The sequence below is a fragment of the Macaca mulatta genome, chromosome 6, assembly GCF_049350105.2.
Source record: "Macaca mulatta isolate MMU2019108-1 chromosome 6, T2T-MMU8v2.0, whole genome shotgun sequence".
Lineage (NCBI taxonomy): Eukaryota > Metazoa > Chordata > Mammalia > Primates > Cercopithecidae > Macaca > Macaca mulatta.
This window is the reverse complement of record NC_133411.1, coordinates 121,963,620-121,989,956: the sequence shown is the minus strand read 5'-3', so window position 1 is coordinate 121,989,956 and position 26,337 is coordinate 121,963,620. Positions and strand designations below refer to the sequence as shown.

General features: G+C 48.8%; 1 protein-coding gene across 3 annotated transcripts in view; it reads left to right on the top strand.

Annotated features, from left to right (window-relative positions):
- Positions 1 to 26,337, top strand: part of MCC (MCC regulator of WNT signaling pathway) — a 473,566-nt gene that overhangs the window by 437,850 nt on the left and 9,379 nt on the right. For all 3 annotated transcript variants that reach the window (XM_028849659.2, XM_002804475.4, XM_015140595.3), the window contains 3 exons: positions 5,288 to 5,522; positions 10,652 to 10,858; positions 16,369 to 16,469. In XM_028849659.2, the coding sequence (XP_028705492.2) occupies positions 5,288 to 5,522; positions 10,652 to 10,858; positions 16,369 to 16,469 (543 nt within the window). The remainder of the gene's footprint in view (positions 1 to 5,287; positions 5,523 to 10,651; positions 10,859 to 16,368; positions 16,470 to 26,337) is intronic.

Here is a 26,337-nt window from a genome sequence, read left to right as displayed (position 1 = left end):
CTTTATCCACTAAAAGCATTTTAAAGCTCTGTGCTTCCAACAGGGTTAAGATCTGTGAGCTGAGATCTTTTGTTATTTTTTTTTTCTTATTTCCTTTCTCTTTGAAAACTATACTCATAGCAAAGAGGGTAAAACAAAAGCCTTCCCTGCCTGCCATGGACCAGGCTCCGGGCCCTAAGGGTGGCAGCGCCTGGCAGTCTCTGCCTGCCTGCGTTCGTGTTCCCCAACAGGGCTAGGTGATTTCTCAAGTCTAGTCAACCACTGGTGGCTTTTGTTCTCCCTGGGATGGAGAGATTCTGGATGACCTGCAGACGGCCAACAGCTTAGGGGATCTCTGAGTCTGGTGTTGGGGGTGTTAGGTGTTGTGGGACTGTTGGCAAAACCATCAGGAAAGTGGCCACCCGTCCCTCCTCCTCCCACAGGACAGGTACTGTGTGGCAGCACCAGCTGCCTGCTTCAGGGCCTGCCGTATCCTTTCCACAACTTAGTGAGGCAGGAACCCTTAGTATTCCTATTTGCTGCAGCCCAGAAACATTGGGTAATTTACTCTGGGCCATAAAGCAAGTAAGTGGCAGAGGAGGAACATTTATCCAGATCTGACTGACATCAGAGACCTGCTCGTAGACCCTGACAGCAACGAGGGCAGCCAGGAGCATCGTCGCCTCTACCTAGAAAACCTGGGCACATCCAGTCACCTCACAGGCTACTGAGCAAATGCCCCCTTAGCCTGAGGGGGAGACCAGTGCTTCTCACATCTGAGCGTGCATCAGAGCTGCCTAGAGGATATATGAAAACACAGATTGCTGGACCTCAGATTCCAGTCAATGACTCTGGAGGTCTTGACAGCAGGCCCCAGAATGTGCATTTCTAGCAAGTCCCCAGGTGCTGCTGGTGCAGCTAGCCCAGGACACCTCTTGGAGAACTGCTGGGGTAGACCAGTCCTGCTAAATGGAAAATCTGCCAAAATATTATCACTTCAGTTCCTGCAGGGTAATTAGAGAATGCTGGCTTTTACTGCTCTTTGAATTTTGTGATTTTTATTTTAAATGAAAGTCTACAAAAGGTGTTTTGGGTATAAATTTATATTTCCCAAAAAGTAGTCTGAAGAAAATATACCACAATGTCTCGTGGGTGGTAAACACACAGGTGTTAGTTATTCTGTGTTTTTCTACAGGTTTGAAATTTTTCAAAATAATTTTTAATGAAAGGAAAGACTAGAGGTGTAAGTAAACCCCACGCCCTGTGTCCCAGCTTTACAAGGAAGGATTTCATTCCTGAAACCTCCCAAGTAACTGGAAGAGAAGCGCTGCTGTCTGCCAGCGCCACGCTGTCTAAACATGCCGAGGCTGTGAGCACATCTCCACCCTCAGCCCTGTCTGTGGAATGCTTTGCAAACAGTGCCAGTACTTGAGTTTGCTCTAATTTTGTCATTCATTCGCCTATGGAACATTAGATGCCTGTCCCTCCACATCAGTGTTGACGATCTGTGAAGGTGAGCTCGTGAGCTCTGCTTGGGGGTTTTGTGCAAGGCGTGCCTGCCGCTGAGCCGGTTGCAGGCAGACAGGCCTTCGCTGAGATGCCGAGAGTCCTTTGGATGGTCCTGCGATGCACAGCCCAGCTCCTCAGTGCCCTCTGCTGTGGGCGCGGTTTGCTGTCTTTGCATTTCCCTTGAGCTGCCTCGTTTCACTGTGGAATAGTCCGTGAAATGTTGCAGCTGCAGGATGTTGCTGCTTCTCCCCCTCATCCTTTTTAAAATATAGCTTGAGAAAACGTAATGCTGATGATCAGTAGTCATTTTTATCCTTCTCCCTGCCTTCCCTGCTCCCACCTTGCTGCAAGCTGCTAGCATCTCTCCCTGGAATTGTTGCTGTAGCTCCTGAGGTGCACCCCTGCCTCTGCCCTGGCCTACCTGCATCTCTCCTCACCCTAGAGGCCAGAAGGGATCCTGTTATAACAATAAGGCAGATCACATCCCTCCCTGTTAAAACCCCCAATGGCCTCCATCCTAATCCTAGAGAAAAACACAGCCCTTATAAAACGCTGTATCACCTGGCACCTGGCCCCTCCCACGCACTCCATCTCTGACCACATCTCCTCCTTTCTCTCCCCTGCCTGACTGTGCTTCAGCCACCATCTCGTTCTGCTGGCTGCACTCCCCGCCTAGAGCCTTTGCATTTACTGTGTCCTGCAAACATCCACGCAGCTCCCTCTCGCGCCTCCCTTAGGTCCACCCTAATGTCACTGGATCACGCAGGCCTTCCCTGCAGCTCAATCACAAATAATAACCCATGCTCACTCTGCACTCCCCACACCTCTTCCCTGCTTCATTTTTCACCCTTTCATGGACTGTGTATTTCACTTCCCGGCCTCCTCTATTAGAATATGAGTTCCTTGAGGGCAGGGATTTTTCCAGGACCCCATAGTTGGCACTCCAATATTTCTTGAACAGATGAATGATAGCTTCTGTGTTTATTGAGTGCTTACTATGCACTGGGCACTGTTCTAAACACTTCTAATATTTTTTAACTTTGAAGTTCAGGGGTACATATGCAGGGTTGTTACACAAGTAAACTCATGTCATGGAGGTTTGTTGTATAGATTATTTTATCACCCAGGTATTAAGCCTAGTACACATTTGTTATTTTTTCCAGTCCTCTCCTTCCTCCTATTCTGTACCCTCAAGTAGGCCCATTGTTTGTTGTTCCCTTCTATGTGTTCATGTGTTCTCATCATTTAGCTCCCACTTATAAGTAAGAACATGTGTATTTGGTTTTCCGTTTCCACATTAGTTTGCTAAGGATAATGGCCTCCAGCTTCATTCATGTTTCTGCAAATGACATGACCTCATTCTTTTTTTATGGCTACATAGTATTCATAGTATATATGTGCCACATTTTCTTTATCCAGCCTACCACTGATGGGCATTTAGGTTGATTCCATGTCTTTGCTATTACAAACACTTCTAAGTTTACCTCATTTATTCCTTACCCTGACTTTATGAAGCATATACTATGATTACCTTCATTTTAGAGATGAGAAGACAGGGAATATTCCAAGTATATAAGACACTTGGGTCACACATAAAGATAGCACATAAATCAGAACCAATGGGAGATGGATCTATATGGAGAGATCTATACCTAGATATAAAGAGAGAGATCAAGATCGATCTCTTGATATAGATATCTAGTAAATCACAAACACTGATTTATTTTAAGGAATTGGCCCATTTGATAATGGAGCTGGCAAATCTGAAGTCTGCAGCTCCGGCTAGAGACCCAGGGAAGAGTTGATGTTGCAGTCTTGAGTCTGAAAGCTGTCTGGAGTCTGAAAGCTATCTGGAGGAAGAATTTCTTCCCTCTTGGGGGATCTTTCTTTTCCCTTAAGGCCTCTCTGATTAGATGAGGTTCTCTCACCGCATGGAAACAGTCACCCTGCAGTGTCTTGATTTTAATGGTAATCACATGTAACAAACACCTGCACAGCAATGCCTAACCTAGTGGTTGACCAAGCAACTGTGCACAGAGCCCAGCCCAGCTGACACGGAAACTTACCGGGCACAGCCTCTGAAGAGGTGGTGTTGAATGGTCAGGCTGATCTTGCTCGCCTTATCTCCAAGGGACTTCCCACCCGTCCTGATGGGACAGAGGGAGTGAGACACAGCCCCAAAGGGTTTCTGTTGCTCAGGGGTTTCCCATCCTAGAAGGGGTTCTCTGACTTGAAGACTACCCCAAGCCCTAGGGTAGCCTGTTCCTTCTGTGAACAGCAAGGCTCCAGCCACCATCTCTCTTCAGCTTTTCTCTCCCCGGAAGCCTTGTTTTCGTAGCAATGTGCCATGTACAAGAATGGGCCTGCCCTCACTCACGTCTAGGCTGTGGGGACTACACCTGCTGAGTTGGGGTCCTGGCTGTTACCCTTTTGCAGTGTGAGACGAGGAGTGTAGACCTGGATTTGTGGCATCTGGCAGCCTGTGGAGATCACTCCTGGCCCCTGGCATAGCTTCTAACTACAGGATTCTGGGGACAAGGACAGGGCTGTGGGATGAGGCTGCGCCCAAGTCTAGTTGCACCTCTTTCCAGCCGCATGATTCGGCTGACCACTAATGTCTGTGAGCTTCACTTTCCAAATCTGTAGCAACAGGCATGACAACACAGCCTGGCCTGTTTTGATGCGAGGTCAGTAGGCCTCTGCTTGTTCCTCTGCCATCTTCAGACCAGTTCCATGAGGGACAAGTCAAGCCTAGGGAGGCCCAGTGCAAGTGCAGAGAAACTGCTGTTGGTGCACACTGGCCTCAGAGTCCTCGACCGAGTGGAGTGGGCCTTATTCAGAGGCACGGGAGCAGCCTGCCCACTGCTGGAAAAGGCCAGAGCCCACTTGAGAGCCGTGGCCTCCGTTTTCCAGTGGCATTCCCCGTTTCACGATGGTTTGGTCCCCTAGAAACGTTCCCAGGCCACCACAGGCCTGGGGTTCAACTGGGGGCTCCCTGCCCGGTCACAATTCATCTTGGGCTGCCAAGGGCCCTTGGGCCAGCCGGAGTCCCTATAGTGGACACTATTCTCAGACTATGCTGTGGAGGCCTAGGGGTACCCCACTCCCAAAGTGATTATTGCTGTGTTGTGCACCCCTGTGTTTTTCATGGTACATGTTGCAAACAACAGAAGTAATCACCGCAAAACAGCCCCCTTCAGTGCTGTTCCGCAGGGACAGCTGCCACAGCCTGGGATACCTGCACGCACGTGTGAGGGTGTGACATGCATCTGTGGATCACACCATAGGTGTTTTGTGCTTCAACTTCTGTTGCCTTAAATACCCCTTTTTTAAGTTCTGACCACATGAATATCTTTTTTATTACATATATATTATCTTTTAACCTATTTCCTCAAAATATCACCACCATTGTCAATATCACTCTAATTTCACATATTACAATGATCGCTGTAATGTCCACATGATTGCCCTCCTTTTGATAGGTGTGATAATTCACTAAACTGTATTTTAGATTACATTCCTTTGTATGTGTATCTTTTTGCTTCTGTGGAATTAATTCCTTAGAAATTCATTTCTAGAGTCCACAGTGTTGTGTCAAAGAGTGTAAACATTTGTTATTCTTCATACTTAATTCTCTCATAAAGTTATTTTCCTATGCTGTGATGCATACTTATTTTTGGATTACCATGTAAATAACAGTGGGGAGAGGGAATTTGGAGAAGAGTGAGGAGAAAAGATCTATTCGCCATAACTTGGAATACCACAGGGTGGTGGATCTTTTTTTTTTCTTCTTCCTCAGCACAACCAGCTCCACAGCCAGTAGTTGCGACACTGAGTTCACTAAAGAAGACGAGCAGAGGCTGAAGGATTATATCCAGCAGCTCAAGAATGACAGGGCTGCGGTCAAGCTGACCATGCTGGAGCTGGAAAGCATCCACATTGATCCTCTTAGCTATGACGTCAAGCCCCGGGGAGACAGCCAGAGGCTGGACCTGGAAAACGCAGTGCTGATGCAGGAACTCATGGCCATGAAGGTATGTGGTGGGTGGGTCCCGTGCACGAGGCTGCCACCAGGAGGAAATCTAATCGACCTCTGAAAGCAGGTCCAGCAGATGAAGAGGAATCAACCCCTCCTGTTGAGTCACCTCTGCCCAGAGAAGAGCCAGATCCTTGTTTGTAGACAGAGCTGGTTTCACTATGTCTGGGGATCACTTGGGCTGGGTGTTTCTGGACAGGGGAGTTGAATTCTAAGGGATTTCTCAGGGTGTCCCAGCCCAACTTTGGAGCCCTTCATCTAAGAGAAGCCAGGTCAGACCTCTGCAGGGTGGAGCCTCTGTCCATCTAAATTGACCCCTAATCTCAAGAATGCTTGGAAGTATGTCTTGGGTTGCTGATGCTGGTGTTAACTCCCGGCAGGGGGAGAACAGGGTGAGTCCAGTTGTAGAGTTTGGCCGAGAGCCCTGATTTCCTGACATCCTGTACCTTTGGTGCAATGTTGAGCCTGCTCAGACCATAGTGCCCTCCAGTGAAGGTGTACAGTGCTGTTGAGGTCAGTGTTTCAGTGGATCTGAAACACTGGGCCTTTCAGCTGCTGGTGGAGATGTCTTCCTGCTGGCGTTTCTACAGCAGGGAGCTTTCTTGGAAAGCTGGTGTCCCCTACTGGGAAGTGGCTAAACTGCCATCCCTACAGCAGGACACCACTTTGCCTGTTTCTGGTGTAGAGTGCCAGGCATCAGCCCTTCACCTGGTACCTGCTTTCAGAAGGCAGCTCTGGTATAAGTAAGAGCATATCTGATATTTGTCCTTGGTTCTGCGACAGAGTGTCAGAAACCCTTGGAATTTCTTGCTGTGCTAGGGGCGTCTTTGTGATGCTGATGAGGTGACTTATGGTGAGCCCTAGACAGCTTCAGAATGTGGGCTGGTCATCAGAAGGACCAGGTGTGTGATGGAGGATTGGGACTTTCAGCCACCTGACCTCCGGGGAGGGGAAGAGAGCCAGAGATTGAGTTCCATCCTGTGGCCAGTGATTTCATCAGTCATACCTGTGTAATGGAGCCTTAATAAAAACTCTGGACCTGAAGCTCAGAGAAGCTTCCTGGATGGTGAACACACTGATGTGCCAGGAGGGCGACACACCCTGATTCAGTGGGGAGAGGGCCCAGAAAATCTGCATTTGGGACTCTCAGCCTTTGCCTTGCTTGTACCCTCTTATAATAGAACAATAATCATAAGGATAGTGCTTTCCTTCATTCCGCAAGATGTTTTAGCAAATTACTGACCCTCAGAGGGGTTGTGGGTTCCCCCGAATTTGTAGACAAGGCAGTCAGAAGTATAAGTGGTCGGGGGCCCATCCTGCTGGAGACTTGGGGCAGCATCTGAAGGGAGGGCAGCCTGTGGAAGACTCTGCCCTTGACCTGTGAGGTCTGCACGAACTCCATGTAGTTAGTGTCAGGACTGTACTGCGGCGCACACAGGTGGAGTGGGAACAGAAGAACAGCCTGCTGGGAGCGTGGTTCCATGTCACTGCACCCTGCGTCTCAGACCACAGCACAAGTGGGAACTTGCCTGGGGCTGCTCCTGCAGATCTAGGGTCAGCACACGACTCTGCTGCCGGCCCTAACTTGCTTTCCACATGCCACTCTCCTTCGAGCAAAGGCCTGAATTTGCGCGGCCTCAGATTCTGCCATGCCCGTGGCTCCCAGAAGTGAAGATGGGAGGGGGTTGTTCTCTGGCAGAAGCCAGGTCATGGTCAGGAACTGGAGTCTAGCAAGCCAGAGCGGGTCATGGCAGTGCTGAGTTAATGGCTCCGTTTGGGATCAGTACTGTCCGCAGCAGGGTGAAAAACAACCCCCTGGTCGCACTGTCTCTGTAAAGTGGAGGGGAGCTGGCGGCAGCAGCCATCCTGACGCCCTCAGGGGTGACTCACTCAGCACAGCCCTGTCCTTGGGAGCTTCTTGAGCTAGAATTTGGGTGAAGTTTGGGAAGACACTAGGCAGTGGTAACAGATGCAGGAATCTCACCTCCCACCCCCACCCCTGTGATTTCCAAACTGGCTCATCTTCATCCAGCCACCCAGCTCCCATCCCAGCCTCTCTCTGGAGAATCCTCACGCTGCTTTGGCTGATTCCACCTCTCGTTGCCTATGAGCCGGCCTTGGGTCCATCATCCAACCGGGAGCCCTCTTTGCAGACTCTTGAACGCTGTGGCACAAGCCCTGAGGCCCCCCTTCCATCATTTATTCCAAACATTGTTTCTTTTGGCCAAACACTAAGGATTTCCTTTTTAAAATTGGCCAATATGTAGGGTGATAAATTTACTGGTATTCTAGCCAAGAAAGACATTTTTGTTGGAATAAAAGTTCTAATACTCCCTTTGCCACTTGAAAATAAAATGTGTACTGATCTTAGAAATTTTCTAAAAAAGTAGAAAAGCTGGGAGGAGAACAATCCATAATATTATGATCCAGGGCAGCCATTACTAGCATTCTGGCTTGGTTCCCTGTGACTTTCTTGAAGGCCAAACATCAGAGTTGTCTCCTTTTCCTCTGAGTCTCTCGCAGTCTGCTTGGGGATGTGTGCTTACCCATACCAAATCCATTATCCAGCAGGTTATGTTGGATTTTCACCATTTTCTAGGATCCAATTGCTGAGAAATTCAAGTTTCTGTTTTTGTCATACCTTTTGTTTCTAGATGATCTGCTTGGCTCCTTTTCAAGTCCATTCTTCTTTTTGTTGTTGTTTGTTTGTTTGCTGTTTTGAAACAGGGTCTCACTGTGTTGCCCAGGCTGGAGTGCAGTGATGCAGTCATGGCTCATTATAGCCTCGCCCTGGGGCTGGAAGTGATCCTTCTGCCTCAGCCTCCCAAGTAGCTGGGACTACAGGAATGCACTGCCCTACCCAGCTGATTTTTTAAGTTTTTTTTTTTTGTAGAAATGGGGTCTCACTCTGTTGCCCTGGCCAGTCTCAAACTCCTGGCTCAAGTCATCCACGCACCTCAGCCTCCCAAAGTGCTGGGATTACAGGTGTGAGGCACCAGGCCTGGCCTTCTCTTCCTTTTTGAACGTATTATCCCTTCATTATGACTCCTATATCTCTTTGTTTTAAATCTTTGTTTTCTAGTTTTCCACATTGTTATTTCCGCTTCTTGTAAATGCTGACTCTTACTTTTTGCATCTGCGCTGATTCGTCCTCATTTCCTCAGTGGTGGGGGCAGGGGGAGAGAATGCAAGCACCAGCTCATCCTCCGTGGAAACGTCTTCTGTGGGGCCCTGTGGATCCTGGGTTGCAGATGTCCCTACAGAGTGGTTCTGTGTTTAGATCTGTTGGGACTCATCAGTTTCTGAGGTTTGGGACTGGTTTTTGTTAGGTTCTTGACTCAGGATTCCTATACCACACCTACACATGACACGAGCTTGAGGTTTAATTCCTCGAAAGAGATTTTCTTTTCCCACCCAGAGCCTGAGAGATGACAAGTTTACTTGCCACATCTCCAGAAAGGAAGTTTTCTAGTGTCTTATTCTGGGCAGCCTATTGAGAATCCTGCGCCCGTAGGGGTCTGAGCTGTGGCTCTCTGCCTCAGAGGCCACGCCCTGGCCTTGGGTAACACTAAGCCCCCAGGTGGAGGGCCCGAGGACAGTCTGGCGCGTTGCTGGCCAGTGTGTGCCCTCCTTGCCGTTCCCTGTGGCAGAGTTCCCGCTTCATTTCTGGCACCCATGGGTTTCTCTTTCCTTCTTTCAAGCATGCACTTGTATGTTTGTTCTGGAAGCAACCATCGCGTGAGCTCAGTATGCAGTGTTGCCAGAACCTTCAGAATCCTGCTTCCAATGGCAAAAGATCCGAAGGTTCTGGGCGTGGCATACCTTTCATTCTGGCATTTCTGTCTGATATTTAGGGGAAAGAAGGTTGGTGTGTTCTGAGTAGTTTACTGAGCACATTGACTAACGTCCCTCTTGAGGGGTGCCCTCTAGCTATTTCCCCACACTGGAGAGTGAAAACATCTACCCACCAGTCCAACTTACCCAGGAGAGTGCACCAGGCCTGGGACTAATTACCTCAGAAGGGTCACTTCAGGGGTGGCCAGAATCTGAACTAACCTCAGGTGAGTTCGTCTCAAGGTGGGCTGGGAAGGCTGTACCTGGTGGCCGTGGGCTGGTGGAGTCACCCTCCAGCAGAAGTGTGGGGACAAGAATCATGCATGGGCTCACCTTGAAAGGGAGGGAGGCGGTATAGCCCTGAGCCAGACAGCTCAGCTGCAGTCTCTGGCTCCACAGCTTACCCAGTAGCCATGGGTAGGGGGATTTCCCTCTGTGTGCCTCAGTTTCCCATCTGTCAATGGAGATAGTCGCAATACCTACCCCAGCTTGGGAAGATGAAATGAGCCATGTCATGTGAACACTTAGCACAGTGCCACATGCTCAGTAAAGGCTAGTGGCTGCCATTGTTATTGGCTCCTGGTCCCAGGATGGCACGGTCCTATTTTGGATTCACTTCTTACTCTCCACTCATCACTCTCATTTGAGTTCTTAGGATACTTTTAGAAGTTGTCTGATGAGCAGTCACCTGTGAAGGATGCTGTTTCTGTTGATTTCATTTGGGCCCTGAGAAGTAGGCAAGAGCCAGAGGTTGATGCTGCTGCAGGCATTTGCCGCCTGCCTGGCCCAGCTGCAGGGCAACGAAGGTGCCGTGGGAGTGGTTAAATACGTCGTTGGTGCTGTGGAAACCAAAATGGGAATTGGAAGGGACTTGGCCAGAAGAAGTCTTCCATGGATAGGTGACTTTACAGCCTCTGGCAGGTGCAGCCCAGTCTCTGCAGACCAGAGAATGGGTTTCCATTGAGGCCCACGTGCCTGTGTGGGGGCTCTATTTGTTAGAAAGGTTTTTCCTATATTGAACAACAATCTACTTGCCTGTAACTTCTACCCTTTTGTCTCAGGTCTAGTCCATAGACTGACAAAGTGCATGACCTTATCCACACGTCATTCCTTCAGAAGTGTGGTGACAGGTGCCATGTCTCCTCCCACTCATCTTACTGCCAACTTCAAAGTGATAACTGTACCGCGGGCCTGTGGGTCATAGCCGGGGACCCCCACCCACCCACTTGGCAGCAGCCAGCCCTGCTCTCAGATCGTGGGTGCCTCATGTGCTCTGTGCTCCTTGCTCTGTAGGAGGAGATGGCCGAGCTGAAGGCCCAGCTCTATCTACTGGAGAAAGAGAAGAAGGCCCTGGAGCTGAAGCTGAGCACGCGGGAGGCCCAGGAGCAGGCCTACCTGGTGCACATTGAGCACCTGAAGTCCGAGGTGGAGGAGCAGAAGGAGCAGCGGATGCGGTCCCTCAGCTCCACTAGCAGCGGTGGCAAAGACAAACCCAGCAAGGTAGGGCCGGAGTGGCTTGGGGACACCCTTAGGCTCAGGCCTCCCTGACTGCCCAGTGACCACTGGCCACACCTCACCACCCTGCTGCCTCAGTTCTTGTATTTGCATAGGAACTGCAGGCCATTCGTAGGTATCTAAGAAGGTGACATTTTGAGTGTAACGAAACCAATCTACATTTTAGAAATACCAAATCTCACTTTATATAGTAGTTGAAACCTTTTCACATATCACAGTCACATCAGAGGGGTGATCTCTGCAGCTGTCCACTGATACTGGTCTCACCTCCTTCATCTAATCCTCTGTCACACGGCAGCCCTCATTTGTTAGTTTATCGGTACAATAGTGCCCCCTTTATCCACAGGGGATGCGATCCAAAATCCCCCATGGATGCCTGAAACCACAGATAATACTGAACCCTTATATATTCTGCGTTTTCCCCTATATATACATACCTGTGATGAAGTTTAATTTATAAATTAGGCACAGTAAGAGATTAATAACAACTAATAAAATATTAACAGAACAATTATAACAATATGTCAGCATCATTACTGTTGCACTTTGGGGCTATTATTACATGACATAAGGGTTACTTGAACACAAGCAGTGTGACACTGACAGTCGATCTGATAACCGAGACAGCTACTAAATGACAGATGGGTGGGGAGTGTCTGCACTGTGGCTATGCTGGACTAAGGAATGATTTGCAGCTCAGGTGGGATGGCGCAGGACAGTGCAAAGTTTCATCACGCTGCTCAGAATGGTGCACAATTTAAAACTTATTGTTTATTTCTAGAATTTCCCATTGAATATTTTCACACCATAGTTGACCTTGAGTAACTGAAACCTCAGAAAGCAAAACTGCAGTGAAGGGGGAGCTGCAGTACTTCTGTTCCAATGGTTGCATTTATTGTCGCCCTTAAGCCTTACAGGTCTGAGGAAAGAAGGTTATCCCCATTTACATGAGAGAAATCAGGCTCACAGAAGTCAGGAGTCTCACAGCTGAGAAATGGCAGAATTGGGACTTAGCCCAGATGCACTAACGGGCTCTCTTCCTTCCACTGCATTTCCTCCTTGACTCCTTCCTGCTGGCATTGCTGCCGTCACAGGGTGGTAAGCAGGAAGCAGCCTGCGGGCAGAGGAGGAGGAAGGAAGCCTTGGGTTACGAAGTCTACATCATCTGAAAGTGGGCTGTCTGGTGATAGAATTTTGCAAACTCACTCTCTTATCAGCCCCCAGGTGTTTTTTTCTGGAATCCAAGTTCATTCCATTATCCTGTATTTCAGAATTTTCCAAATACTGCATTGGAAAAAAAATAACTGTGGACTCTAAAGAATTATATCCCTTGTCCAAGGGTCCTCTATATTCTGTGCATCATATTTTTCTATTCCTAATAAATGCAAGCTTCTCTTGACCCCCATTTGTTTCAGACCCAGGACTCGCAGACATATGCCAACTTGCTAGTCTAATAAGCGGCTTCCCATAGCACAAGTGCAGGATCGTCTCCAGGAGAGCCATGTACCTGGGAAAGAAGGAACAGTGCTGATGTCATGTGACAGTGAATTGTCACTCCCTATGTAGTTGAGAACTCTGAAGTATGATTCACAAATGACCACAGCTACACCTTTCCCCACCTCCCACTTGCTGAGGAGCCAAGGCAGGACACAGCTGTGGCACCCGGCCAGGCCAGCCCTCCCAAGACCCTGGCTGCTTTTTATTTATCCATTCAGTTGATAAATGCGATTTGGCACTCACAGCGTGCCAGGACCAAGGCAGGGTGCTAGAGGCAGCTCTGTGGTAGACAGGCAAAGTCTGTCCTCCAGGAATTAACATTCTTAGGGGGAGACTGGTGGGCAAACAGATGATCACAGAGCAATGAGAGAATGTCCCCAGTGCAAGGATCAATTATTGGCATCATGGGAGGACACAAGCCAGACACAAATGTCCACTTTGGAGATTCAGGACAGGTTTTCTGGAAGGAACGAACTTCGGAGCTGAGCCCCAGTGGATAGTGGGAGGTAGCCTGTTGAAGAGGGGCAGGTGGAGCATCAGGGGAGAGAAGAGGTGCCCCCAGGCTGATGGGACAGCATGTGCAACGGCCCGGAGGGGGAGTGGAGTTGATGCACTGGCTGGAGTTATCTTGAGGACTGTGCGGAATCGTGGAAGGGTCCTCAGCAAGGGGTGATGTGATACAGTTTGGGCTTTAGAGAAGTCACTATGCCAAGTGCACTATGACGCCGTCTGCCCAAGGCTGGGGGAGGTGAGTCACTGTGCAGCCACGCAGTGCTGTATCTGGGTTCACATGGAAGTGTCTGGGGCTCGGGAAGATGAGGTTTTCTGTTCCATACAAACACCTTCAAAATCTCTCTCTCTTTTTTTTTTTTTTTTTTTGCCTTTTGAATTTGCTAGCAGTCAGTTAGGGACACAGCCGAAGAGACAGAACATTAGTGTTTGTGTGTGTTCTTAGGGTGTGGTGGAAATGGAGTTACCAGGTTCTTGCCAGAAGGCCCATGAACTGAGCATTTTCCCCTAGTTCCTCATATTTATTTTGACTGGGTGAAACACTGTTATGTGGAGTGGCTTCAAAGTAAGGAAATTTGGCCGGACGCAGCTCATGCCTATAATCCCAGTACTTTGGGAGCCCGAGGCGGGTGGATCACTTGAGGTCAGGAGTTCAAGCCCAGCATGACCAACATGGGGAAACCCCATCTCTACTAAAAATACAAAAATTAGCTGCGCATGGTGGTGGGCACCTGTAATCCCAGCTACTTGGGAGACTGAGGCACAAGAACTGCCTTGAACCTGGGAGGCGGAGGTTGTAGTGACCCAAGATTGCGCCACTGCACCGCAGCCTGGCTCAAAAAAGAAAGAAAGAAAGTAAGAAAATTTCTCTGATGGCAAAGGCCAGATGATTTTTTTTTTTAACACTACAGTAAGAACCTTTATAAGAGTACGTTGTGTTTTTCAGGTAATGAAGTAAGAGTGAGCTGATTATCTTGCCTTTCAAATACTAGATCCATTTACTGTTTGAATAAAATCTCCCATCTGGGCTACTCCTCTGGGCTCACCTGTTGCTGGATGAGGCGAGCGTCTCGAGGAGGGGTCAGCACTTTTCTGTGGAGGGTCACACAGTAAATGTTGTAGGTTTGTGGGTCGCTTGGGTGTGGCTGCAGCCACTCAGCTTTGCTAGTGTCCAATGCTAGCGCAAAAGCAGAGGCAACAGGGAGACCAGTGGCCATGGCTGTGTTCTAGTAACACTTTATTTAATTATTTATTTATTTATTTTTATTTTATTTTATTTTATTTTTTTTTTGAGGTGGAGTCTCACTCTTGTTGCCCAGGCTGGAGTGCAATGGTGCGATCTTGGCTCACTACAGCCTCCACCTCCCCGGTTCAAGTGATTCTCCTGCCTCAGCCTGCCAAGTATCTGGGACTACAGGTGTGCGCCACCATGCCTGGGTAATTTTGTATTTTTAGTAGAGATGGGGTTTCACCATGTTGGTCAGGCTGGTCTCAAACTCCAGACCTCAAGTGATCCACCTGCCTCAGCCTCCCAAAGTGCTGGGATTACAGGCGTGAGCCACCGTGCCTGGCCTCTAGGAACACTGTATGTATGGATGCTGACATTTGAATTTCATGTAATTTCTACCTGTCACAAAATACTCTTCTTTTGACTTTTTTATATGAGTTTAAAAACAGGAAAATCGTTCTTATCCTGTGGGTCATCAGAAGCAGCTGGTGGGCCACATTTGGGTCTCGAACATTCTTTCTTGCTCTACCGGGTGGGTGCTTATGCTTCTTTAAAAAGCTTCCCTCCAGCTAGGACAGCTGGATTCCAAATCTTATCCAAGCTGTATTAGGTTTCTGAAATTCTTGTCTGTGTGCACCAGATACTGCCAAGTATATTCAGAGAGGCACCGTGGATGAGACAGAGCAGTCCCTGTCTTGAAGGAGTCTCATGAAATGTTAACATCAAATGGGAATGGATATACAAAAAGTGAGGATATTGTGGGAATATCAACATATTCCAAGGGTGGACAGGGGACTTGGGTCTCTGAGCACAGGTAGGTAGACAGGAGGTGGAAGGCGGCCCAGGCAGAAGGCATGGCAGAGGGAAGAGCACTCAGGTGTTGGCAGTGCCACTGCCAAGGAACTGCCTGGGGAGACCATGTGCCTGGACTTCCAGCACTGAATCCGTGCCTCTCTGTAGCTCACATCTTATAACATTTCCTGTTTACGGCCAGGTGCGGTGTGATCCAGCACTTTGGGAGGCTGAGGTGGCTGGATCACCTGAGGTTGGGAGTTCGAGACCAGCCTGACCAACATGGAGAAACCCCGTCTCTACTAAAAATACAAAATTAGCCGGGCGTGATGGCGTGTGCCTTTAATCCCAGCTACTTGGGAGGCTGAGGTGGGAGAATTGCTTGAACCCGGGAGGCAGAAGTTGCAGTAAGCTGAGATTGCGCCATTGCACTCCAGCCTGGGCAACAAGAGCAAAACTCCATCTCACATTTAAAAAAAAAAAAAAATTCTGTTTACATTCCATCTCCTGCAACAGATCGCAAGCTGTTTATTCTCAGGCCTGTAGCTCGGCAGCTCCTCGTGTCCGTTGAGAGATCATCCGATGAATGCCTTCCCCCGGCCACGTTACTATATAGTGAGGCTGCTGCCCTCTGTGTGCATGGACCGTAGAGCACTCAGGCACGGTCACTGTTTGAATGGTCTTAGCTCTAGGATTTGGAGCTCTGGCTCTTGAGTTTCCTCATCTGCAGGGTGGGAGGGTTTGCTTTAGATGATGTCAAGGTCCCTGTCTAATGCTCATCCATGGGGTGGGGTGCACTTCTGTTTTCCTCCTCCTCTGCTGAGTTTTCTTGATGATTACACTGAACCCAGTAAAGCTCCTAAATCTAAAGGAGATTGCTTTTCTCCCAGGGAGACGTGGGATGGGGCACCAGGGATATTCCCGGCTATTTCTCACTTGTCTTATATGATTACGAGAGGCTTTACCTAGTGGTCAAGAGATTGATCTGGGGCCACACAGCTTGGGTTTGAATCCTGGTTCCCCCATTTCCCAGCTGGTGACTGGGCAGCATAACTCCCCTGTGCCTTCATTTCCTCCTTGGTAAAATGGAGATAATGATAGTTCCTGCCTCAGAGAGTATTTGTGATGATTAAATGATTGACTGCATATGGCGTGCTTAGACCAGTGCCTGGCATCGGTGTGCGCTCAGAGCATGCTGGGTGTCATCCCCACTGTGCTGGCCAGCCTGCAAAAGGAACCAGCGGTCTGGGAGCAGAGGGGGCTGTTTGGCTTGCTGCCACGTTTTCCCCTTTAGCGTGATCTGAGGGTGCCACCCGGCACCCACCCTGCTGCCATCACTGCACAAGCCACCTACCGCGCTCTGCCGCAGGTTTCCAGGGTGCTGCCAGCTTGGATTCCAGTCTGACAGGAATGTGCTTGCTGTCCAGCTTGGATTCGGGTCTAACCGGAATGTGTTTGCTGTTGTCAGGAGTGTGCCGATGCTGCCTCCCCAGCTCTGTCCCTAGCTGAACTCAGGACGACATGCAGCGAGAGTGAGCTGGCTGCGGAATTCACCAACGCCATCCGTCGGTAAGCACCCTTTCCCCACCCCAACCGGTGTTTATCCTTGGCATGGAGGCTTGTTCTGAGTTCTCTTGGCAGCTCCTGAAAGGAGAAGGTGCTGATGTGTTCCGCTTTACCCATGTCTTGGAAGCCAGAAATGGCGAAGGCCTGTTGGTGCCCGGCCTTTCAAAACACTGAGAAGAGAGAGCACTTAAGAGACAGCACTTAGGCAGTCATCGCTGTGAATAAGAAAATGCCTGTTCCTTTCCTTTTCTGCTATATTGTTGCATTGGCTAGAAACTCCGGGACAGTGTTCACTAGTGAAGTGAAAACAGGCACTCTTACCTTGTTTCCAGCTTCAGCAGGAGTCCTCTCCTTCAGCACTGGAAGCAGGAAAAAGCCTCGCCTATTTCTTTAGTTCTGGGAAGTTTTCCTCTATGATTTCAGTGTTTCTTTCCCCTCACCGCCCCGCAGTTCTTTATCTCCTTCTGCAAGGAGAAACAGATGCTGATTCATCCAGCTCTGTCTTCCGCATCTTCACTTTTCATACCTACTTTCCGTCACTCCTTTGGCTCCGGGTTCTAGAGCAGCATTGTCCAGTAGAAATGTAATGTGAACCACATATGTAATTTTAAATTTCCCAGTAGCCACATTAAAAAGGAACAAAGACAGCTGCAATTCACTTTAGTAACGTTTTATTTAACACAGTATGTCTAAATTATTTTAACTTATAGTCAATATTTTCTAAAACTACTAATGAAATCTTTTATCTTTTTTTAACTAAGTTTTCAAAACCTGGTATGTATTTTACACCTCAGCATATCTCAACTTCAGACATTTCAAGTGCTCAAGAGCCACATGTGGCTAGTGGCTGCCCTGTTGCATAGTTGCCGTCCTGGAGAGAGAGAATTTTTTGGCTCAGTTTTCCAGTTCACTAATTTATTCTTTAGTTAGGTTCATTGTGATGTTTGACCTATATGTTGAGATATATGTTGAGTTTTTTATTTTGGTGATTAAATCTGTCATCTCTTTTTTAGTGATAGGCATCTCTTTGAGGATTTTTATAATGCTTAATTTATTTTTTTTTGGGCGGGGGGAGAGGGTCTCTCTCTGTTGCCCAGGCTGGAGTGCAGTGACGCAATCACAGCTCACTGCAGCCTCAATCTCCCAGGCTCAAGTGATCCTCCCACTCCAGCCTCCCAAGTATTGCTAGGACCACAGGTGCATGCCCCCACACCTGGCTAATGTTTTTTTTTTTTTTGAGACAGGGTCTCCTTATGTTGTCCAGGCTGGTCTCAAACTCCTGGGCTCAAGTGATCTTCCCGTCTTGGCCTCCCAAAATGTTGGGATTACAGGCATGCACTACCATGCCCGGCTCTTAAATTCCTTCATCTTTTTTGTCTGCTGTATTAATTCTGTTTCTTCACATGTAATTCTTTTCATAGTTGAGTTTTGTGACTTTTTCTTGGTGTTTGCTTTCTTTAACTATTCAGTGGTTCTTGTTTGTGTGTTCATTCTTGTATTTTGAATTCCTAGGTCACCTGTTTGAGATTTGTTTTTGTTTTTTGTTGTTGTTGTTTGTTTTTGAGACAGAGTCTCCCTCTGTCTCCCAGGCTGGAGTGCAGTGGTACGATCTCGACTCACTGCAACCTCTGTCTCCCAGGTTCAAGCAATTCTCCTGCCTCAGCCTCCCAAGTTAGCTGGGACTACAGGCACGCACCACCACGCCTGGCTAATTTTTTGTATTTTTTAGTAGAGATGGACTTTCACCATGTTGGCCAGGCTGGTCTTGAACTCCTGACCTCAGGTGATCCACCTGCCTCGGCCTCACAATGTGCTGTGATTACAGGGGTGAGCCACCACGCCCAGCCGTCCTGTTTGAGAGTTCTGATTCTACTTATTACAGCCTGCCACCCAGAAAATGTAGCCAGGTCCTTCAAAGTGCTGTCAGCTGGGTCGTATCAGAAGCTGTCTCCTGGGCTTTCTGTGTCTCCTGGCTAATAACAGCCCTCTAGTCTGCGTATCTGACCCAAGCATCTGGTCCCCTCCTGTGCTGGTAGCCAACACCTCTGGTTGGAGCACCTCTGAATCCCCTTCTTCCTTTTGCAGAGTATTTTTCTGCATGCATTTTGAGTTGCGGTTTTCTTTTCAGGAAGAAGAAAACATCTGCCTTTCATTTGTTATGATTGCGCATGGTTTCTGATATACAAAGAGCACTCCTTTCTAAGATGCTCAGAGGTTTTAAAAAATGTCTTTCCTGTCATTTCTGGGTATTTAGGGTGGGAGGGGAAGGCTACTGTGTATTTTCAGTCAGCTAACTTGATCCAGCGGGCCTGTTTATAGGATGGCCTCCAAGCTGATGGTGGATGGAAGGTTGCCTTGTGGGGAACTTCACTACCTTCCTGATTGACTGTCACTTTTTGTCTTTCCTTCCAAGTTGTAATAGCTCAGTTTTTACTCTGCCAGAGCCTCTGGCCATGTAGGTAAATGGTAATTGCCCTGCTTGGGGCGGGAAGAGAAACACTGCGTAGAAAAATGCCCTTAACAAATCCTAGTGACAACTGTGCCAGAAACAGGGGATGGAAATCCACTCCCTGTTTCCAATGGGAGCCATTTGGATATTGTATCTGTAAGCTAAGCCCCTAAGTTTTTCAAATTCCCCAAACCTCAGAGGCCTTTGCTGGCACAAGGAAGATGCAGGTTGTGCTGACTAAACATAAACAGACTTCATTTATTCTGTCAGTCAGGATGGATTTCCAATAATCCGCCTTAAGTTGGTTAGCATGGATTTCTAATCAAGACCCAGATGGATGGAGCCAAGCACAAACTTACAGAGGTAAAGGAAAAAGGAAAATAACATAATGATACTGTAAATATAGCTTAGAAACTGGGGTCATCACTTCATGAGGGGTTACAATATACACACCTCGGGGCTGCAGTTTGGGTTTCTGTTATATACTTTGATGAAATGATTCCTGAGGTTTTTATTTGAAAAAACCAAATGGAAACGAACACCTTTTTGGAAGGTATTAAAAAACAGCCGAGCTGATGTTGAGGTCAGCTGGGGGAGTCTTACCAGCATTTTCAGCAGTATTTCTCCCTTGAAAAAAGGAGGCTGCCGGACACCAAAACTGTGGGCGCAGGCATCCAGACTGAAAAGATCCGGCGCAGGCATCCAGACTGAAAAGATCAGGTGTCGCTAAGGGAGGAGGAAGAGGCTAAGCCACGGGCTGTCCTTAAGGAGAAGCAGCCATCCCGGGGAAGGTGCCCTGTGACACTTCAGTCACTGGTTCTGGGTCATGACACTGTCCCCAACCCAACCTCCCCTTACCTGGCCAGCCCTTGTCACCCAACTCTGGCTCTCTCAGTGTGTCTTCTCTTAACTTTCTTCTGTTTGGAACAAAACCAGGGCTCCATGCCACCCCACCTTTACTGTATGTATAGCTTCCATCTGGTCTGATTTCGTTCCCCCGACTTCGGTGAACATTGATTGCAGTTTGTTGGCTCTGGTATTGCCATAAAACCCCATCTGGATGACCAGGTTTCCAGTCTGGCACACGAGATGTTTTCTTACCAGGGTATCTTGTTTTCACTCTTGTCCGTTCAGCCTGTGTGCTGTAAAAGCCTTCTCCTCCTCAGATCTGCCTCTCAGCCTTGGTCCTAGTAAAATTTGACTGATCTTTCCGCCAAGGAAGTGATCTATAAAAAGGCAGCTAAATAAGGGAATCTTCAGAAATGACTTTTTTGTACTCACATGGCGCTTGTGCAGCCTGCCCTCGGGGCCCGAGCACAGCTGAGAGGAGCAGACTAGTTCATCTCCGTCATATTCTTGGGAGGCAGCCGGGAGCAGGTGCTGCTCTTCATGTGATCCCGGGGTGGGGACTGGGACAGCAAGGCTGAGGGATCTCTCAAGGTCACACAGTGAGGCGGTGGGGAAGTCTGCATGTTTCTACATTCTCTGTGGGGACCCCTTGCACCCCACATGTGCTGGCAGTGTTGGGCTTGCTTGCAGATAAGTGAGCTGAGCCCACTCGTTTATCCGAAGACTCTACCTGCTGTGTGGCTGATGTGGGCAGTGAGAAACCTCTGTGCCTCCAGTAAAGAGCCACGTCTTAGTCTGTCAGTGTGGAAGGCAGATGAGGTGCCACGGCAGGAGGCGGACTTCCTTAAACACACAGAGCTGTGAAGCAATGGCATATGTTAGCCTAAGTCATGCGGATAAAACGGTAAGGATCTGAGCCGGGTGCTGTGCATACACCTGGAGTTCCAGCTACTGGCGAGGCCGAGGCAGGAGCATCCCTTGAGGCCAGTTCAAATCCAGCCTGGGTAACATAGTGAGACCCCGTCTTTAAAAAATAAATAAGTAAAATATATGTTTAAAGTACGGATCAGTGCTTCCTCAGTGCTGAGAGGCAGGAAGTAGGTGTGCCGCTCCTCACCATGGTACATCGCCTGTGCCATGGCGAGGAGCAGCGCCTGGTGCTGCCTCACAGGCATTCGCCTTTCACTGTACCCGGGAGCAGGGTGGGGCGAGCCCCACACACGGCCTGCAGGAGTCGGCGCCCTGCCCTCCAGGAGGCTGCAGTCATTTAGTCACAGACCCTCCAGGGGCTGCGCCTAGCCCTCCAGGGAACTGGGATATGCCACCTGTGTCTGCATGTTTGCCAGATGGTTCTGTAAAATGCCACGTTGAGGCAATGGACAAATCACAGTGGCCGTTCTGTCCAGGGACAGGATATCCCTGACCCATCCACCAGAGGAGGGCTTCCTTTCCTCTCTCTGCTGAATAGCAAGCAGGCAAGCTGCCGCTGCTGGAAGACAGAGCTGTGTGCCAGAGCCTGTAAGTGGCAGGAGGGCCCTGTCTGGTCATTGTAATCACAAGAGACCAGATCTGTGGAAGTGGCCACAGAGGAAGGGGCGGACACGGGAGGCAGCGTCCCAGGGTTCACAGAGACAGAGTGGGAACTTCCCCCACCGTCCTTGGCCATGGACAGCCACTGTGCAGGTCACTCGGATGGGGAAACTCCTGGTGGGAGACTTGAAACATCTACCAGCAAGGGAGGCTCAGAAGCTGAGAAAAGAAAGAAGGCCAAGCACATCAAGATGGGGGCGGGTTAAGAAGAAGAGAGGCAGGAAGTGAAGACAAGTGGTTTGAGAACCTTCGCTGTGCAAGCAGCAGAACTATCAAGGAACTTTTTAAAGAAGGCACAGCTTGGCGCAGTGGCACATGCCTATAGTCCCGCTATTTGGGACACTAAGGCAGGAGGATTGCTCCAGCCTGGGCAGCACAGTGAGACCCTACCTCTTCTGAAAAGGAGGAGGAGGAGTCACCAGAGCAGGCTCGTGTGCTGCTAAGAATAATCCAATACAAGGAGAGAAATCTTTCAGGGTCCAAGAGTAACCTTACAGGATGTGAATCTGATGGTTACCCTGTAATCATTTTTGTAATCGTTTTTTGTCTTTGTGTAACAAATCATCATAAATGTGGCCTAAAACAGCACCCGTTATTAGCTCACAGATTCCGTGCGTCAGCAGTCTGGACGCAGCATGACTGGCTTCTCCACCTGGCGTCTTGCAGGGCTGCAAGTGAAGTGTCATGTGGGGCTGTGCTCTCTCCAGAGGCTCTGGAGAGGCCTCTGCTCCCGCTGCTGCTGATTGGGGTGGAATACAGGTCCCTGGGGCTGCATGGCTGGGGTCCCATTTTCTCACTGGCTCTTGGCCTGGGGACTGTCAGCTCCTAGAGCCCTCACACTCCTTTGGCGTGGCCCCTCCATCTGCAAAGCCAGCAGCGAGAACCTCCCTCGGACAAATCCCTCCCATGCTCCAACTCTCTTTCCAGGAAGAGCCCAGACCCTTTTAGCGGCTCACCTAATTAGGTCAGGTCCACTCAGAAAAAAAACCTCCTTATCTTAAGGTTAGCTGGGGGACCTTAATTACATCTGGAAAATTCCTTCACAGCAGCAACTAGCTTAGGGTTTGATGAAATAACTAGGGGACGTGTGTGTACACTAGAAGGCAGAAATATTGGGGCCATTTTAGTATTCTGCCTATGGTACCCAATTACTGACAACCTCCCGTGGCCCTGAGTGTGTCCAAGCTCCTTGGTCAGTTGTGTGATCTCGCCTGGGCTGTTTTCCACGCTCACCCCCTACCCATGCCTCCGCCTACCCACACCCGCCTACCTACACTGCCGCGGGACTGCTCTTCCTCCTCTGCGCCTCTGGGGCTTCACTTTTGCAGCTGCTTTTACCCTGGCCCCACCCAACCGCATTCCCCAAACATTCACATCAGCGTGACTTCAACCTATCTGTAAAATGGATCCGGATGGTCCCTCCCTCCACCTCCCAGCAGAAATGACACCGTCTCCCACTTCTTTTTTGGTTCCAATGCACCATGAATTTCCTTCTCTCATAGAACACTTCATTGCTCATTTCTTAGTGTGCCTGGTTCTACCCCCAACTCCCTCCTTGCCTCTCAGTCCCCCCACAGAAAGAGAGTCCTTTTAGGGCCAGGAGTCATGGCTTACTCAGCCAAGTATATGACTCCAACTCTGATGTCTTCAGCTGTTCCCTCTAAATGGTCCCTAACTTAATCTCAACCTCACGCCCACTAGACATCTCCACCCAAATATGCTAGAGCCTCAAAACAGCACATCCAAAACAATTCTGTTTCTTCCTGCCCTTTGAATAATTCCTATTTATGTTAAAAATCCCCTTCTCCTAATGATCCAGGATTATAACTTGTAAGTCTCCCCTCCCTACCTCTCGTCAGCAGGTCATATTTCCTTAAAATCCCTTCCATTCCTTTCCATTGCACTGACCCTCAGAACTCCAGAGTAGTGTCCTGAAGGGCCATTCTGCAGTTCGATTCTGCCGCCAGAATAGCTTAAAACATACTTTGGATTAGGGTGCTGTGCATAAACACCTTCAGTGCCTTGGCACTCAAGATTGTCTGTAGGTCCCTAACTTAACTTCCTAGCCCATATTTCAAATGTTTCCCCATGCTTGATCTGTAGTCCAGCCCCTCTGGACAATTCATCTTTTCCAAGAGCACACCCTTTGCTTTATCCCTGATTCTCCCTCATCGTTTCCAATCAGAATGCTCACCTTCCTGAAGCTTCCTTCAGTCACCTCCACCACGTATCTTCTTTCTATTCTCTGAGTCTTCTGTGGTACTTTTTTGAGACAGGGTCTCACTCTGTCATCCAGGCTGGAGTATAGTGGCACAATCACAGCTCTCTGTAGCCTCAACCTACCCAGGCTCAAGCGGTCCTCCCACCTCAGCCTCCCAAGTAGCTGGGACTACAGGTGCACACCACCACGCCTGGCTGATTTTTGTATTTTTAGTAGAGACAGGATTTCACCATGTTGCCCAGGCTGGTCTCAAACTCCTAGGCCCAAGTGATCTACCCACCTCAGCCTCGCAGAGTGCTGGGATTACAGGCGTGAGCCACTGTGCCTGGCCCTAACCACTCTACCCGTCAGTGGCCCACAGAGCCCTTGACTGTTAGCAGTGCCTTAGAAAAAGCCAGCAAGACTCCTCAAAGTTCAAATCCATGTCCAAGTTCAAAACCATCCACCCAACTGTAGAAAACTTCCGGACTTGCAGTAACCAACATTTGTCCATGAATGGAAAAAGGATAACACTAGTTGACCCCTATTTCAGCAACTGTGGATGAATACTGTTTTTGAACCACACAAAAAGTGGGATAAAATGAAAAGGGAACTGGGTGGGGTGCTTTTTAAAAGGGAGCCCCCACTGAACAAACAAGCAGCACAATCTTGACTGGTTCATTAGGAGGACCGTTATTGTAAAAGGTGCTGTTTTATTTAAACTTGCACTTGCTGATTCTTCATATTTGGTTGATTTATAAAAGCAATCAAGTAATGGAAGTTGTGCTTAGAATTCCATAAAAGCACGTGGGTCTGCAGGACATTAATGGAATACAAAGGCTCCATTAGCATGCAGATAAACTGCTGAGCCCCAGAGCCAAGTGCCTAGAAGCACAGAGGGTGAAGACTGAGGCTCACTCAAGGGACTGAGAGGGTTGTTGCTTGACTAATTGAGATTTATTTTACTTTTCTGTCATCCCCCCAACATCCCGAAAGCTCAAAGAGAAGTAGGCCTCGCCTGGGACCTCATAACGGGAGAGTGGTGGAGGGCTCTGGAACACACAGCAGCCACTGGCAAGGCCTGTGAAAACTCCAGATGGATTTCCTGGACAAGAAACATGTTCGTAGCAAAGTCTGGGCAAAAAAAAGTTAGACTGCTGTTGTCCTTGTGCTGCTCCTCCTGGCAAAACACAGCCACAGACATACCTGCGGAACCTCATTATCTGGGGACACTTGAGACTTAGCTCTGCAGGGCTGGCTGTTAAGCGGAGGTCTTGTTTATCTTGCACTCTGCTGTATTCCCTTTATGAATCGCAGGCTCCTTCAGCGAGATGCGTAAGGGCACAGGCTCTGCAGACAGAATCCCAGGTGGGAGTCCCAGTTCTGCACGTGACTGGCTGGGGGCAGGTCTCTTAACTAACCTTAAGTTCCTCATCTGTAGGCCAGGTGCGGTGGCTCACCCCTGTAATCCTAGTACTTTGGGAGGCCGAGGCAGGTGGATCACCTGAAATCAGGAATTCAAGACCGGACTGGCCAGCATGGTGAAACCCCGTCTCTTCTAAAAATATGAAAATTAGCTGGGCGTGGTGGCAGGCGCCTATAATCCCAGCTACTCAGGAGGCTGAGGCAGGAGAATCACTTGAACCGTGGGGGCTGGAGGTTGCGGTGAGCCCAAGATCGCACCACTGCACTCCAGATAGTGCGAAAGAGCAAGACTCCATCTCAAAAAAAAAAAAAAAAAAAAGTTCCTCACCCTTAAAAATGAGAATCATGATAGTACTGACTTCAAACGTTATGTGGGAATTAAATGACTATCCTTATAAAGGACTTAGAGACAGCTGTTATCTGCTGCCTGGATTTTCTAAAAAATAAGTAAACATTGTGGTGATTACCATGAAGGAAAGGGGATGATGTGATACAGTCACTGTGGAGATTTTTTTTTTTCCAATAAACTAACTGTAGTTTGCAATGAATAATATGAAGGAAATGGCGAGGTGTGGGGATGTCATAGCTCTGGGACATGAGTTTAGATGGGTGGTCAGGCTGCACCTCTCTGGGAGGTGACACTGAAGCTGAGATGAGGAGGAGAGAGGCAGAAGCACATCCGGAAGAGGCCCTGGCTGTGCAGGGATGTGCTGAGGACCTACAGGATTCCAGCAGGGCAAGGGTGATTCCAGCAGCCCAAAGGGCCAGCAAGCAGCGCTCAGGTCAAGCAGGGCCTTAGGTCCAGGCAAGACCACAGGGTTTATTGTAAGTGTAGGTGAAAGGCACTGAAGGGCAGTAACATGATCAGATCTGTCATGTGAAATGTTACCCAGCATGCTGTGTGAAAACCAGGGCAGAGGGATGCAGGGGCGGAGACAGAGAACCCAGTTAGCAGGCTGTCGTGGTTGTCCAGGTGAGAAGTGATGACCACTTGGCTGGGTGTAGTGACAAATGACAGGATGAGACTTGGTAGATAGGGTTTGTTGTTGAACAGATGTGGCGAATGAGGGGAGGAGGAGTTAAGCCTGACTCCAAGTAACTTAAACCGCCTTTGCAAGAATTTTATCAGTGAGAAAACTCTTGACAGGGAGATCTGAGCCCAATGAGTAACCAGGTGAATGGTGGTGCCATTAGCCTACACAGGAGAGAGAGTGGCTGTTAGAGGTCATTTGGGAAGTAATCCTCTGGACATGTGAAATCACAGATGCCAGTTAAGTGGCCACCAATAGATAAGTGCAGAGATCCAAGAAAAGGCCTGAAGATAACTGTGGACGTTTTTAGGAAAAGGGAATGGAGGG